The 14,847-nt window shown below is 43.5% G+C and overlaps 1 protein-coding gene across 1 annotated transcript in view; it reads left to right on the top strand.

Annotated features, from left to right (window-relative positions):
* LOC139444959 (uncharacterized) overlaps nucleotides 1–14,847 on the top strand; it is a 150,365-nt gene that overhangs the window by 90,116 nt on the left and 45,402 nt on the right. The window contains exon 2 of the mRNA XM_071225989.1: nucleotides 7,147–7,300. Within this exon, the coding sequence (XP_071082090.1) occupies nucleotides 7,147–7,300 (154 nt within the window). The remainder of the gene's footprint in view (nucleotides 1–7,146; nucleotides 7,301–14,847) is intronic.

Below are 14,847 nucleotides of genomic sequence, written 5' to 3'. Positions count from 1 at the left end.
TCATGCTGTTATGAATATTATACAACATTTTTGTGATATTTTATTGCGAGGAATGGCTACCAATGCGTCCGATACTAGGACATTTGGCGAGGAACGCAGTGGGGTGTTAGGCTTCCATACGTCGAAAAGCACCCAAGCGAAAACGTGGCATTTATTTCAATAGCACACCGGGATAAATTACACTGTCACGGCTGGTTTGTTATTTTGTGTGGATAGCCGACTTCACAGAATGATTTATCTATCCTGTATACCGACGAGTCTGGTTTTGTGAAATAGTCATTTGTGTCGGTCATTCACGTAGGCTCCTCTGTCGTTTGACAACAGTTGATTGTTGATAATTTGACCATGGTGAAGCGTGGGTAATCCTGCTTCGCGGTTCTTGACTCAAATGAGGATTTGATAGACTTAGCTGATCTAAAGCACACACTGACTTCCAAGATGGTGTGGGTTTGTCGTATTAGGTGTGCGGTAAAAACAGAATAGTGAGGACCTCTTTGGCGTCTTTGAGCTCGCATGCTCCATTGCGGAACTCACACCTGCTCAAAGACTTCATTCTATATCGACTTGAGATCCGGGCGCATTGTCACGTTCATCCCAAGGCTAAATAATTCAGTCGATAAGAAGCAGGTTGCTTCGACATCTGATGTGGAACATGCGAAAATGAAAAACATATTGTTTTGGCTCTTGTTGATATTTTAGGATACACTGAGATGGTTTAGAGTGAGTGAGTGAGTGTTGGTTTGACGGCGCTTTTAGCAATATTCAAACAATATTAAATCCCCGTTTTTAACCGTCTATGGTGTTTTGTGCCAATTAGCTAAAAAGCGTTCGACCTGTGTGTGTGTGTGTGTGTGTGTGTGTGTGTGTGTTTGTGTGTGTGTGTGTGTGTGTGTGTGTGTGTGTGTGTTTGGGGGGGGGGGGGGGGTACTTTGTGAATGAGTGAATTGTGTCAGCACTATTCGAGGTAATAGGTACTTGATCCAATCAAATAGCGACTGCTGTTAATAGGTTCAACACCAGTTCCAACTCGTCCTCAGGTCTATTGACAGACGGGAAACACCCCTACATAGACCAACTACCCATCCCACCCCGACCCAGACCACCCCTACCCGACCCACCAAACCACACCCATGCACCCCACCACCCCGCTCCGGCCCACCCCACCCCACCCCACCCCACCCACCCGCATTTCCTGGCCCCGCCTTTGGTCGGTATGTATGTCTTTGCAGCAAATCTTCTTTATTGAGGGGCGGTCGGGTAGCCTTGTGGTTAAAGCGTTCGCTCGTCACGCCGAAGACCCGGATTCAATTCCCGAGATGGGTACAATGTGTGAAGCCCATTTCTGGTGTCCCCCGCCGTGATATTGCTGGAATATTGCTAAAAGCGGCGTAAAATCATACTCACTAACTCACTCACTCTTTATTGACACTTCTGTAACAATATGTTCAACGTCAGGGCTTCATAATATAAATGGTTGCCATGGCGCTCTCTAATGCATTAACTGGTATATAACACCAGTTACTCGAAACAACGTACTTGTAGCTTGTGGCAACACAATTCCTAGAACTCATATTAATGTTAATGTATCTAATATCGAGATTTTATTTCCAAGGCTTGAAACCTCAAGTACATGTTTTATTGATCAAATGTCTATTTTCTAGAGACGACGAATTAATTAGTTGACCTATTTCTATGGTTGCACGTCTTTTCATTACGTTACAATGTACTACGACAAGTATGACTGTCAATAAAACGTAACATCTTCAGAAAATTAAAGACAATATTTGCAACATGGCTGCGTCATCAAAGATGCATGTGTGACCGTTACACACAATGAAGCTACGTCCTGAATTTTACGGCAATCTGTATCAAACAAACTCCCGCCATAAAATAGTTCGTCACGTTCTCTTGTCGAGATAAGAAATACAATTTAATAAGATCAAATGAGACATTCAGATGGGCAGATTGAGATTGGGAATTAAACAATCCAGGCATTAAAGAACAAAGCAGAAAAAGTGTTTCCTAAAGATTTGGTGTTCATGTATTTCGTTCATGTCACTGAGCCTCGTAGGGATTCCGGTTAATGAGCGAGTGAGTAGGGTTTAGCGCCGCTTTCAATTATTCTAGTTGTATCACGGCGTGTCAGCTTAATGTGGGAAGAAAGTTGATACAGGTGAGTGAGTGAGTGAGTGAGTGAGTGAGTTGGTTTTACGCCGCTTTTAGCAACATTCCAGCAATATCACGGCGGGGGACACCAGCAATGGGCTTCAAACATTGTACCCGTGTCGGGAATCGAACCCGGGTCTTTGGCGAGATGATTGATATTTACAATAATGCGTCCTTTGTCTGAAAAAAAGGTAAATCTGTTCAATATTTCTGAATGTGAGTGAGTAAGTGAATATGGTTTTACGCCGCTTTTAGCAATATTCCAGCAACATCACGGCAGGGGACACCAAAAATGGGCTTCACACATTGTACCCATGTCGGGAATCGAACCCGGGTCTTCGGCGTGACGTCTGAATGTGAAACAGCCAGTGAAAGCAACTTACGTAAGATGACCCACGGTCACGTGCGCATGTTTCGGACCAGTGATAATTTTGTCATCCCGCCCATTCTTGCTGTTCAGCGACCCCGTCATTACATGAAGTTTTAATTTGTGCCACCCTTGTTGAATTTTCATGAGTGCTCTGTAGGGACCGGATGTGTTGAAACCAGATTGCAATTCTTGATTCACTTTTGATGCTCCCGTCTCGGCCTCCCTTTTCTCGAGAGCTTCGGCTAATCAAGCAGAAAGAAAAACACGCAGTGTGTCCGTTGCTTCACAGCCTTATCATCAACACATTTCAGATCACATTGCATATTTTATCATATCCCATCTGGGTTTGGGTCGAGTTTAACGAGGCAATTCTCCGCAACGAGCATCACGTTTAGCACGTGCGTTGACGAGCGCTGAGCGAGCGATCTGTTTCATCTAAACCTTGCATGTATCGTTGTTCGAACATGCTCTATTAGCAGAGGAAGTCTAAATACTGTAAAACGACCCCTTTCTTGAAAAACTAGATTGGTAACCGATTCCAATTCTCTGAAGCATTTAGACGGGCCACGTGAAAACCGACTTCATCTTCTGCTAAAGCCTGCGGTTTTTATTTTCAGTTTACGACCCCAGCAAACGAGCTTTCATAATATTTTCCTTTCCCCTACCGTGCTCCGTACTTGCCCCGTGATTTATTTTGCGGCTTTTCAGCGGGAATGGTATATTTGTCAAAGAATTGTATTGGTGTATCACGTATGAAACAAGCCAATGGCGCGTGACCTGGAATTTGCTCCGTGACTGTGAATGCGGAAGAACATGAAAGGTAGTTCCGGTTCAATTGAAGTGGGAGTTTTTTCAATCAGCGGTACCACACCTTGTGGCGGAGGCGGCGATGCTGTGTTAGTTCATGTACAGAAATAAGTTTCATCTCCTTGTTTTGACGTATCTTTGGAATGTGATGTATCTGTCGTTTTAGGCACCATAAGGCGATGGCAAATGGGGAAAATAGCTACTTTGCAGCATGGGAAAAACACCATCTTGGCTATGTAAATAGCATCAGGGACTACATGAAAGAAGAGAGGCTGTAATTACCATTGACAGTGTGCAGGGCTTTCTTGATCATGATGAATTTGGTTTTGGTTTTCTTGAAACGACAGGAAAACAAGCATAACCGAATATCATCATTTTATGTACAGTTAAAGGGGGAATATGCACGGACAAATCGGCAGTCCCAGCGAATATTAATGATACCATTATGAAACTGTCTGATTTATCTGCTAACGCGTTTCTAGATGGTTAATTGGCTAACATTTAGTCCCAGAATTTTTTTTATCTTATTTAAGAATGTATTCTACTCAAAAGAAGTTAAGGAACACTCTATTCTTTCATATTAATAAAGTTAATCTGTCATTCCATAAAAAGGAAAATTACAATGGTACCCATAACAATACTGAGGCAATATAGTCTTGAGTTGGATTCATTTTTCACTTCATGTTTCGGGTCTGGGAGAGAGACAAAGTGGTTCTCAGCCTAGCAGCTAAAGGTTAGCAGCTAATGGTTAGCAGCTAATGGAGAAAATTTGTTAAAAGCACAAACAACAACGTCTGTGCTGAAAACAGACAGCAGTCCCTCTTTATACCTTGTACATGTTCTTGGGGGAGTCGAATACATCGCAAGAGGCGACTAACGGGATCGCGTGATCAGGCTCGCTGCCTTGGTTGATGCATGTCATCGTTTCCCAACTGCGTCGATCGATGCTCATGATGTCAATCACTATATTAGACTTGAGTGTCAATGTGCCTTTGAACAGCTGTTCGGTTATATCATGGCGTGTCAAATAAGTTAGAATGAACGGGCAATGTGTTGCAGGTCGCATGGATATGATGCTGTCAGACTAGTGCTTGTTACAGAGCGGTATCTTACATTCGAGCCTTTGGGTATAATATCCTTGCTCATCTAGGGGACGCAACTCTGCAACACATTGCGAGGATTGCTATGCGTCACGCTCCGTATCAAATACTGCTAATGATACTGCTAGATAACACATTGTTACCACCCGATGGTCATTAGTCGGTTCTTGCGACTAGCCTTAATCAGGGACATATTCTGCAGCGTGTACTGTTAACGTTAAACCTTGTTACAAGGGGCGGTCGGGGAGCCAAGTGGTCAAAACTTCGCTCGTCACGCCGAAGACCCGGGTTCGATTCCCGACATGGGTACAATGTGTGAAGCCCATTTCTGGTGACCCCCGCCGTGACATTGCTGGAATATTGCTAAAAGCGGCGTAAAACCATACTCACTCACTCACCGGAATGTGCAGGTGCTATTTTATACGTGTATTCGGATTAAAAGACAAGAAGGGAGTCGGTCTTCATGTTGCAGACACTGCCTGATTTATTACAGTAATTATCAATATCACAACACATGATTAGAAAGTATTTACCATCAACTGCCATATCATAGGCCGAGCCACGACACAGTGATGTCTTCAGGACGGGCTGAAGGTTTAAGTATACTGTAATCTGCTAGGGCAATCTGATTCCTGCCAAGATGGCACAGAGATTTTAACATAAGGAAACATGTTCACCTCTACCCTACACAAGCATGTTCACACACAGAAGGATAAAATAAACACGATTAGGGTCATATCACCGGGCATTTCGGCCCTTATCGAGTACTTTTGTTCTCGCTGTATCTGTTTTCACACCTGGTGTATTTCATTCACATCAACATCTTATGATTCGCTCCATCTCTCAGCTCACCACCTCCACCATCTCGCGGTTCTTATCCTGCCTTGTGTTTACTGAAGTGTTAAGGGCAGAGGCATCACATTCTTGTTGAAAAAAAGTCCAGCGTATTGATTTAACTGGCTTTCCAGTTTGACATGTTCCATCTTGACGCTGGATATGATCTGACAGAGATATAGTGCCTCTGTTGCACCCCATAACCCCCACAACGCCCTCTACCGGCGTCAAAGGGAGGTCACTGGGAGCAGAGAAGCGACGGGTTCGTTTGATGGGATTGGACGGTGTATACATGCTCCAGTTTTTATTATTTCACTATAATAACTGGTGTCTTGGTGGCGATCGCAAACACCAACCTGTTCTGTGCGAGTGAGTGAGTATAGTTTTACGTGGCTTTTAGCAATATTCCAGCAACATCACGGCGGGGGACACCAGAAATGGGTTTCACACATTGTACCCATGTCGGGAATCGAACCCGGGTCTTCGGCGTGACGAGCGAACGCTTTAACCACTAGGCTCCCCGACAGACCTCTGTTCTATGCGAAGCGTCCGGGGTCCTTTGTGTTGCGAGATCGCCAGTTCCTTTGAATTTTTAACATCAACTGAAAGTATCGCAATAAACTGGCTCTGAATCTAGATTGAAGCAATGGTGTTGAGTAAATATTTCTCCTATCTGTGAAAATCATTACAAGAATGACGTCACATCTGCATTTTTGTTATGACTGTTTTCCGAGTACCCGAGTATGAGCAAACGGTAGTATGGTGTAAACTTGCACACGTCACTGTGACGTTTTGACGTCAGGCGTCCAGAGTACCTCCACACTAAATCAGGTTGACTTTGTTTTTAACCGGTGTTCCTAATGACGAAACGGTTCACAAGGCATTTCAAAACGCTTCCGCACCATTTCAACGCCAAGCGCGAAGTTTTCACAGACACTCGTTGTGCCGCCAGACTTTCGGAGATATCAAAGAGACTTTGGTGAGACCGGTACAGTCATGCATATCAATTAGGCCTGAGACTCGCTTTTGAGGGGCCTTCCAATGAATATTTCAAGAGACAGGGTGTAGATAGTGGAAGACGTACAAGAGAATGTGCAGTTGTTTGGAAGAACAGTACCCGCGAGGGTAATTCAACTATACGTTTAACAGTGTTTTTTCCGCCAACATCAAAAGCTAGTGCTTTCAAGGTTCTCGCACAGTAAACACTCAACGGGGAAAATTGGCAAGCGTACACCTCTTTCTATTTTTCCTACATCAAAGGTCGTAAATATTTTGTTTTAAATTACGGCTAAAACATTTTCGCCTGTTCTGTCGTGAGTTAACGAGAGGGACGTGTTAGCGGTGACAGCGTGTCTTACTGAAGGTCAATCGATCTTGTGGGACGAGATTCTTATGCCGGACAACCTGTCCCATCCATTTTCACTTTTACAAATTTATGGATTTTGCTCCGTTTGCTGGACACCGCGTTTGTGTCAACGTGTCCTTGACCTTGCACCCACAGGTCAAGGTCACGTGCTTGTTATAGATTTTAACGGTCATTTGTTTCTAATGAAAGTTGTTATGGTAAATGTAATGACATGCGTATACACATTACTGTGATAAAGGTTCTTTATTCTGTATTTTATCTAAAATTGGATAGGGAACCAAACGAGAAGTTTCAATCATGTTATTGAGATTTGAAACTTCTGATTAACCAATAAAAATCGAGGTTGTTCCAATGACATGACACGAAACACTGAGACAACACCTCGAATACTAACGTGTCTATCAGCTGTCGTCGCTATATGGCTGAAATAATGCCGTTGCGACGTTAAATTTTAACTCACTCGCTATCAGCTGTCTATTTATTGTTGTTGTTGTTTGTTTCAGTGGTATGTGGGGTGAAGGGAGAATGTCCCCAGGATGTCAAATCGCAGGCTTATAGCTGCTTCACAGACTACAGCAGCCAGTACCAGAACATGCAGTACTCTCAGCGGAAGATGTGCTGCGGCGTCGACGTGGAGACATTGCGCGCCTTCTGCAGGTAAGAAAATAGTTCCTGCCTGCTTCGATTTAACAGCGGGGTTCGTTCACAAGTTATTCAGCATGCATACCTCGCAGTCGAGATGGTGTCGAATAAATTAATTGCACGCGATTCTGTGGCATTTGATATGCGAACAGGTTTCCATGACCCAAAAAATAGTCCTCTCCCACTGACAGACTACTGTTTCCTGATTGGCTGATAACAGAATGGGCGGGGCTTTTCTGGTATTATTACGCTGCACGATGTCACGGATTCTGTATTGTTGTCTACATTTTAGGTTTGCTGACTCCGTAAGCTGTAAGTTAATCTTCTTGGCGTATATATTCATAAGACTTCACGACATGCTTATCATGGCATGCCATTATTCATTCTACTGGTTTTGTTTCGATTGTGCGTTCCATGTGTAAGTTCCACTTACGTAAAGCCCCGCACGCCAACTTTTGCAATGCCTTTGGTGAAAATATCGTAAGTGATTTGTTTGTGTGTGTTTTGCTCCTACGCTGCTAAACAAGAGCGTCGTCTAACTGGCCTTGACCTCTGCGAATGATATACGGAAAGTTCTATACAGAGTTGTGTCCCTTATGCGTGCCAGACACTACTTATCTTGAGTTTGAATCCCGATTTGCCCTGATTATGTTTCCAGGTATGACAGCACCATATGCGTGCTTGTTGGTTTCACCAAAGCGGTGAAGGCCATCACCTCATCACAAGCGGACACGTCGTGATATAACTGAAATACTGTCTGTTCAAAACGGCGTCAAACGCGACTCACTCACTCGCAGTCAGGAGGAATGAGTATGTGAACGACACTATGCGCAGCAGTGAGAACTGTTCCTGTGTTCAAATACTCTAAATCCTAGCGGCCTGGAAATATTCCAGTAAGCCAGACGTTTAGGAACTGGGGATTCATTTTGCCCCACAGGGGTTGCCGAAGAACGCCGGAAATCACCGATGACCTTTATAAACGAACTAACAACGCCCGTACGTAATTCTGTAAATCAACCATCTATAGAGCCTTATTGGCCCAGTGGACCAAGCGCCACAAGCCGTTCTGGGCATCTTCACCCCTTAGTCTTTTCAGAATCGATGTGGGTTTGGATTCTAGATTCACCGTAATTGTTAAGACGTAAGATCTGCATCATTAGGGGCATTACTCGCGAATTAACATCCCCATACCCGTACTCAAAGTAGTAAACGCCTAAGTGAGCGAGTATGGTTTACGCCGCTTTTAGCAATATCCAAGCAATACCACGGCGGGGGACACCAGAAATGGGCTTCACACATTGTACTCATGTCGGGAATCGAACCCGGGTCTTTGGCGTGACGAGCGAACGCTTTAACCACTAGGCTACCCGACCGCCCCGAGTACACGTCTAAGACCTGCATCAAAACGGGCTTTCATAAAGAAGCTAAGATGTTAAAAGAATTAAACACTGCTGAATCCGACTTTGGACTTAAACTCACTCGGTTAATCTTTATCTGAAACTATAATTCCAATCTTGATAAATCCTATATAAACAGGTATGTGACTCGAGCGCTGTGTCCCTCTGTCCCCCGGGAACTCTATACCGGGTGCATATGTAAACTAAGTCTACCCGCTTGGTCCATTTGCGTGTCATTTTCTTATTATGTGGCAGGCATTGAAGTGTTAGATGTCAAGTGTAGGGTAACCACGCCTTGTGCCCCTACAGCACGTATAGATCGTATCGGACGTTAAGTGCACCATTAGCTTCACAAATGTAAACGGAATGTTAAACGGGTGCCTCATTTTCGTCCTAGCATACCCGTTTTAGCGAACAGGTGCAATGAATTTTGAAAAGTGTACGATACTGTCAGCAACGCTGGTTTAAAAGTTTAGGTAAATAGCTGACTGAATTGTACTGTTTGAGACACAAACACTAACAAACATGTTTGGTAACCAAAGGGGATATGTGATCGAGCTGCTCTAGGGTTCTCAAAATGTAAAATTGCAAAACTGTTTTGCAAACAATCAACAAGGACGGAAATGTGAAGAACAATGGCAAAACGATGGTTCGTGGCAAGCGGTGAAATGATTTATGAAACTGTCACTGAATTAATATTTATATTTATTTATATTAATATTAATATTTCCATCATATAAACACCATGCATATGTTTCATTTGTTTTCATCCATGTTCAGGGCAGAATGTTTCTACGGTACAGCCCTGAACGTGACATTAGTACCCCCTGATAAACTCTTTATGTAGGTCGTCGTAATAAATGAAAAAATAATAATTATCACTGGAATCCTAAACTGTTCGCTATTGATAGGTAACTCACCTTCCACCACCCTAGGGGCAGTGGGGTAGTGGTTAAGGTGTTCGCTCGTCACGTCGAAGACCCGGGTTCGATTCTCATATGGGCACATTGTGTGAAGCCCACTTCTTGTGTTCCTCGCCGTGATAATGCCGAAATATTGCTAAAGCACCGCAAAACTTCACTCATTTTACCACCCTAGCATCAGTTATTGAACCCAAAGGCAGCATGGGTGGCCCAGTCGTCTAAGGCGCCGCAGTCGCTGTGCAGAGTTACGTCCCTTGGGCAAACAAGAAGCCTATGATTGTGGGTTCGAATCCCGGTTCGACCCGATTATGTTTCTCGGTTGTCAGCAACGTCTGAGACCTGCATCACTTCGGGCTCTACCTGGATTACTGTTAAAAGCAGCGTTTAAACAAACTCATTTTATTGAACCTATAGGGAGTACGGTTCGATGTTAATAGTGGAAGCATCATTAAACCCAACCCATGCTTGTAAGAGGCGACTGGGATTGGGTGGTCAGGCTCTGTGACTTGGTTGATGCATGCATCCCAATTGCGTAAATTGATGCTTAATATGTCAGTCACTTGATTATCTGGTCCAGATTCTATTATTTACAGACCGCCGTCATATAGCTGAAATATTGCTGAGTGCGGTAAATAAACAAACAATTAAGCTTTTGAAAAAAATTGAATGGAAATCTAATAATTAATATTTTATGGTCTTAGTTCTGCATAAATGGGTCATGGGGAACCTCTGGGACAGGTGCTTCTAGTCTGGTCCATTTGTGAAACATGATGAAAATCATATTTTGACATTTAGATGTTAGACAACCGAGACTCGGTGTGCGACATGCAGAACAGATCATACTGTTGCCTTGTTGCTATTTGCAAACTGAAACTTCGTTTCCAGTAATCGCGTAATGCTGATGTATCACCGTACACTGTGGCATTAGATACTCAGTCCAGACGTACAAGAGCGTGAAATCTTCTTACAACCAGCAGCAGTATCTATAAGAAGGATATCATGGGATGCGTCAGTGTCCGCCACTGGCTATGTCTACCAAATCTCTGTTCTCTTGAGAGAGAGAGAGAGAGAGAGAGAGAGAGAGAGAGAGAGAGACGGCTGGGCAACGATGCTTTTTAATGGGGACATTAGCGAAAACATTATTAAAAAACGTCAGACCTTCACGGAAAAATAACATCGACAGAGCCAAGAAATGATCCATTGAAATTCAAATCCGATGTCGACAATGTCTTTGGTACATTGCCCACAACATTTAAAAACAAATGTGATTAAGCTTACGTCTGCAAACACCTAGCCTAGCAGGTAGATGTGTGAACCAGGGTGGCAAGAGTCGAGCGGATTATCTAGTAGCTTCATTTCCACAGAAGGTACAAAAATACATTGGTAATCAATCATTTTACATGTAAATCACCAGACCATCAGTGTAAATGTATCGGAATTAACCAACATGAGATCGGCTCGTTCCATACAGGGAGCTATACCCCAGACTCGATGTCCCTCTAAAGAGCCTACTCTATTCACAATTACTGAATACCATTTCGCGTTGTCAGCAGTTTTATGACATAATTGCATGGTTTGTACGGGGAAAGACACAGGATAGGTTTATTAAAGGACCGATATTGAAGGTATATATCCGTACTCCCTCGAGTCGATCGATCAGCGCTGGGCGTAAGGATATACATTCCATACAGACATCTGTCTTCAAGAGTTGGACCTCCAGAAACCTTGAGGATGACTGACAAAATTCTTATCAAATTCCTCCCATCACACAAACTGAAGCTTTAACTGTGGTCCGTGTATTTTCTCAAAGAAAGCATCAATTCCAATTACCCTGCTTGGAGTGAAATAGATAGGAAAGGTTTATCGATTTTTCGTTATATAATTCGGAACCCGTAAGGTACATTTTTAATTTCGCTTTCAGCAGTTTAATGTTAATGTAAGGTAAATAATTCATGTTGAAGCGTGTTGTTGTTGGTTTTATTGTGAAGTTTGTGAATATAACAATTATTTATTTATTTGTTTATTTATTTATTTATTTTTCGCCGGTGTTATAGTTATTTCCTTTCACTGGCCTGACAGTGTGTGACTGTGTGTAATCTTCTATCGCTGAGGACGCCATAAATGATTCATGATTGGGTCTAGACGATACTCCAGGTCCACGTCACCTTGAGCTGTATTCTGGTTATCGCCCTTGTTATTCCTTGCCGCAAGGTGTCGCTCTCGTCTTGCTGGGTGTCATGGCCGGTATCGTCTCTCCGGCCATTTGGTGCAACGACTTTATCAGCGTAATTGGATTTGAAATAAGAAAATAGTCCAGTTCTCGGTGGATACAACAAGTTCCAATGTCACGTAATAAATTTCTGTTCGTGCTGGGAAAAAGTGTTCGAAGCGCCAGGGAATGGAGTCTGCAAATTTAATTGTAATTTCTCCGTGCATGGTGCTTCGAAACAGAAGCAGCTTATTAAACGAAAAGCCATATGTGTCCTTCTGGGATAGAGCCCAATTTGAATCATTGAGAGGGGTGTTGACTGTTTGCCAACTATCCCTGTCCGACAAGCTTGAAGTCCCTCGACTGGAGTATCAAGTTACCCGGATTTCGAGAGAAGCGAGTGTCGATATCTGACATAACAATTCTATGTAGGAATGAGTTTATGTTGTTTAACGTCACTTGTATCAATAGTTCAGCTATGTTTATAGCTGCTGGAGTAGATGTAAAAACGGTTGTTAGTAGTACCAATCACTGGTTTGTCTGGTCCAGACACAATTATTTAAAGGCCGTCTGGATATAGCAGGGATATTGCAGCAGCGTTCAACAAAACATCAGAAACTTTATAACACTAGTTGACGTATCCTGATACAAAAGTGATTGAGTGTTGTCTTACGCCGCTTTTAGCAATATTCCAGCAATATCACGGCGGGGGACACTGGAACAGGGGCTTGACACATTGTACCCATGTGAGGAATCGAACCCGGGTCTTCCGCGTGACCACAACGCTACCCCCAGCCCCCAACTTGATCGATTACATGTAAACACAAACACGTACATGGCCCCGTAGTATCAACGTTTGCCCGCCTCGACGAACCCAAAATGATACCAAAAAAATGTGTGAACAATTTATTTGTAACCCCGTCGTGAAATCGCTTTAGTACTACTATGAGCAATGTAAAAGCTCACTCACTCATAAACGTTTAAACCCCATTAACTTCATTTTTAATAACACCTACTCACTTAATATTCTAAGGGTGCAATTATAATTCCGTGCGTATCCTAAAAAAAGACGTCTGCGACGGTTGTGTTTATTCTGAACACTTGGAGTGTGGACGGGCGAAACAAATGCGAACCCCAAAGTCAATGACGAAACGTTTTAAACACTTTTAGAATTATAAAAGAATCATTGTACGTTAAAGTCCCCCATACAATGTTATCTCCACACGTGACAATGTAGTCGGGAGGAGTTAGAAAACTGCAATTACGTTTTGTCGAGTTAAAAAGCCCGATGAATTAAAATTACAGGGGCTTGCTATCCGCCATGCTTTTATCTCCATGATTAATTGGCGCTTCGAGGCAGGTGGTAAGGGGAGGGTTTCGTGTTCCTTGTAAACTTTGACTGATAATATAAACATTTGTATGTCAGTCATGTACTTGAGATTAATTTAACGTATGGGGATAAGGTGTTGAAATGATGGTCGTATGTTGCAAAGTTTATTTCGACATATTGACAGGATGTGCGTTGAGTGTTTTAAGTGTTGGAGTGGGTGAGTGAGTTTGGTTTTACGCCGCTTTTAGCAATATTCCAGCAATATCACGGCGGGGGACACCAGAAATGGGCTTCACACATTGTACCCATGTCGGGAATCGAACCCGGGTCTTCGTCGTGACGAGCGAACGCTTTAACCACTAGGCTACCCGACCGCCCCTTTAAGTGTTGGAACGCTATTGACAGTGTATACATGCAACGGAGATTGTCTACGGAGTGGCCTTGTGGTTGTAACTCCCTAAGGGTTGAGTGGCTTTATTAGGTCTATTCGGGGTGTATCGAAAAGGCAGATATTGAAACTGCACAAATTGTCTGACCTCCTGATTCCGAAGGTATACCATGACAAGTTTGTGATTGATCAGTCGGTCGTCAAACTTATTACTTCAGCAACTTACGAGTGGATGGGGTCGCAGGCTTGATATAAACCACGATTGACGATTTGGGGCCATCTTAACCCATAGTTCTACTACCACTAGTTTGGTCCACGCGCTGACCAGCTTAGTGCATGCTTACGCTTCGTGTCTACCATTCTTGTCCACCTCTCCACATTATGTCTAACAACGTTAACCGGCCTAGGTAATCTCTATTTCTGATGTTGAACAACTCTGACAAGCTTAGACCATCTCAGGATATCCAACCCGTAATCTCCGTTAGGACCACTCTCACCCTCTACGTTTACCACTGCCCCACTGACAAGCTTGGCACACCCGTACCCTCAATGTCGACCATCGCTAACAAGCTTGGCACACCCGTACCCTTAATGTTGACCATCACTTACAAGCTTGGCACACCCGTACCCTTAATGTTGACCATCACTAACAAGCTTGGCACACCCGTACCCTTAATGTCGACCATAGCTAACAAGCTTGGCACACCCGTACCCTTTACGTACACCATCACTAACAAGCTTGGCACACCCGTACCCTCAATGTGTGCAACCTTTGATAAGCCGTTCCTTTTCCAACGTTCACTGCCCCTACAACTGAGTAGCTTTGATAATCACCCACACTAATCGCTATCATCTCCTGACAGTGACACACCCCCCCCCCCCCCCCCCCTTACACACTCATTTCCTACCCTTAATATACCTCAACCCCCAACCCCCAACCCCCACCTCAATAATAAATAAATACTTAAATAGATAAATTACACCCACACCACTGAGTAGCTTGACCAGCCACCCACTGTAACCGAATACAGCCCTTCCACCATGATATCGCGGCCTACTCATACATCAGACCATGACTCATACAATATTTGTGAAAATGTTTTAATATCAAGCCTCAAAAGGATTCTATAATTCCCCAGTGAACGCTCCAGTCGCGATAATGATGACCTATGTGGTGATGACGCGGATCAAAGTGAAGAGGGTTCGACATCTGAGCCATAAACGTTAACCATATTGCTTGTGTGATGACAGTAACGGATTTGTGCAGGAAGGAATCAAGGAGACTGCATCAGTGAATTTGAATTGTCACAACATT

The sequence above is a fragment of the Haliotis cracherodii genome, unplaced genomic scaffold, assembly GCF_022045235.1.
Source record: "Haliotis cracherodii isolate W230 unplaced genomic scaffold, xgHalCrac1.p SCAF_6, whole genome shotgun sequence".
NCBI lineage: Eukaryota > Metazoa > Mollusca > Gastropoda > Lepetellida > Haliotidae > Haliotis > Haliotis cracherodii.
This window is presented reverse-complemented; position numbering and strand designations above follow the sequence as displayed.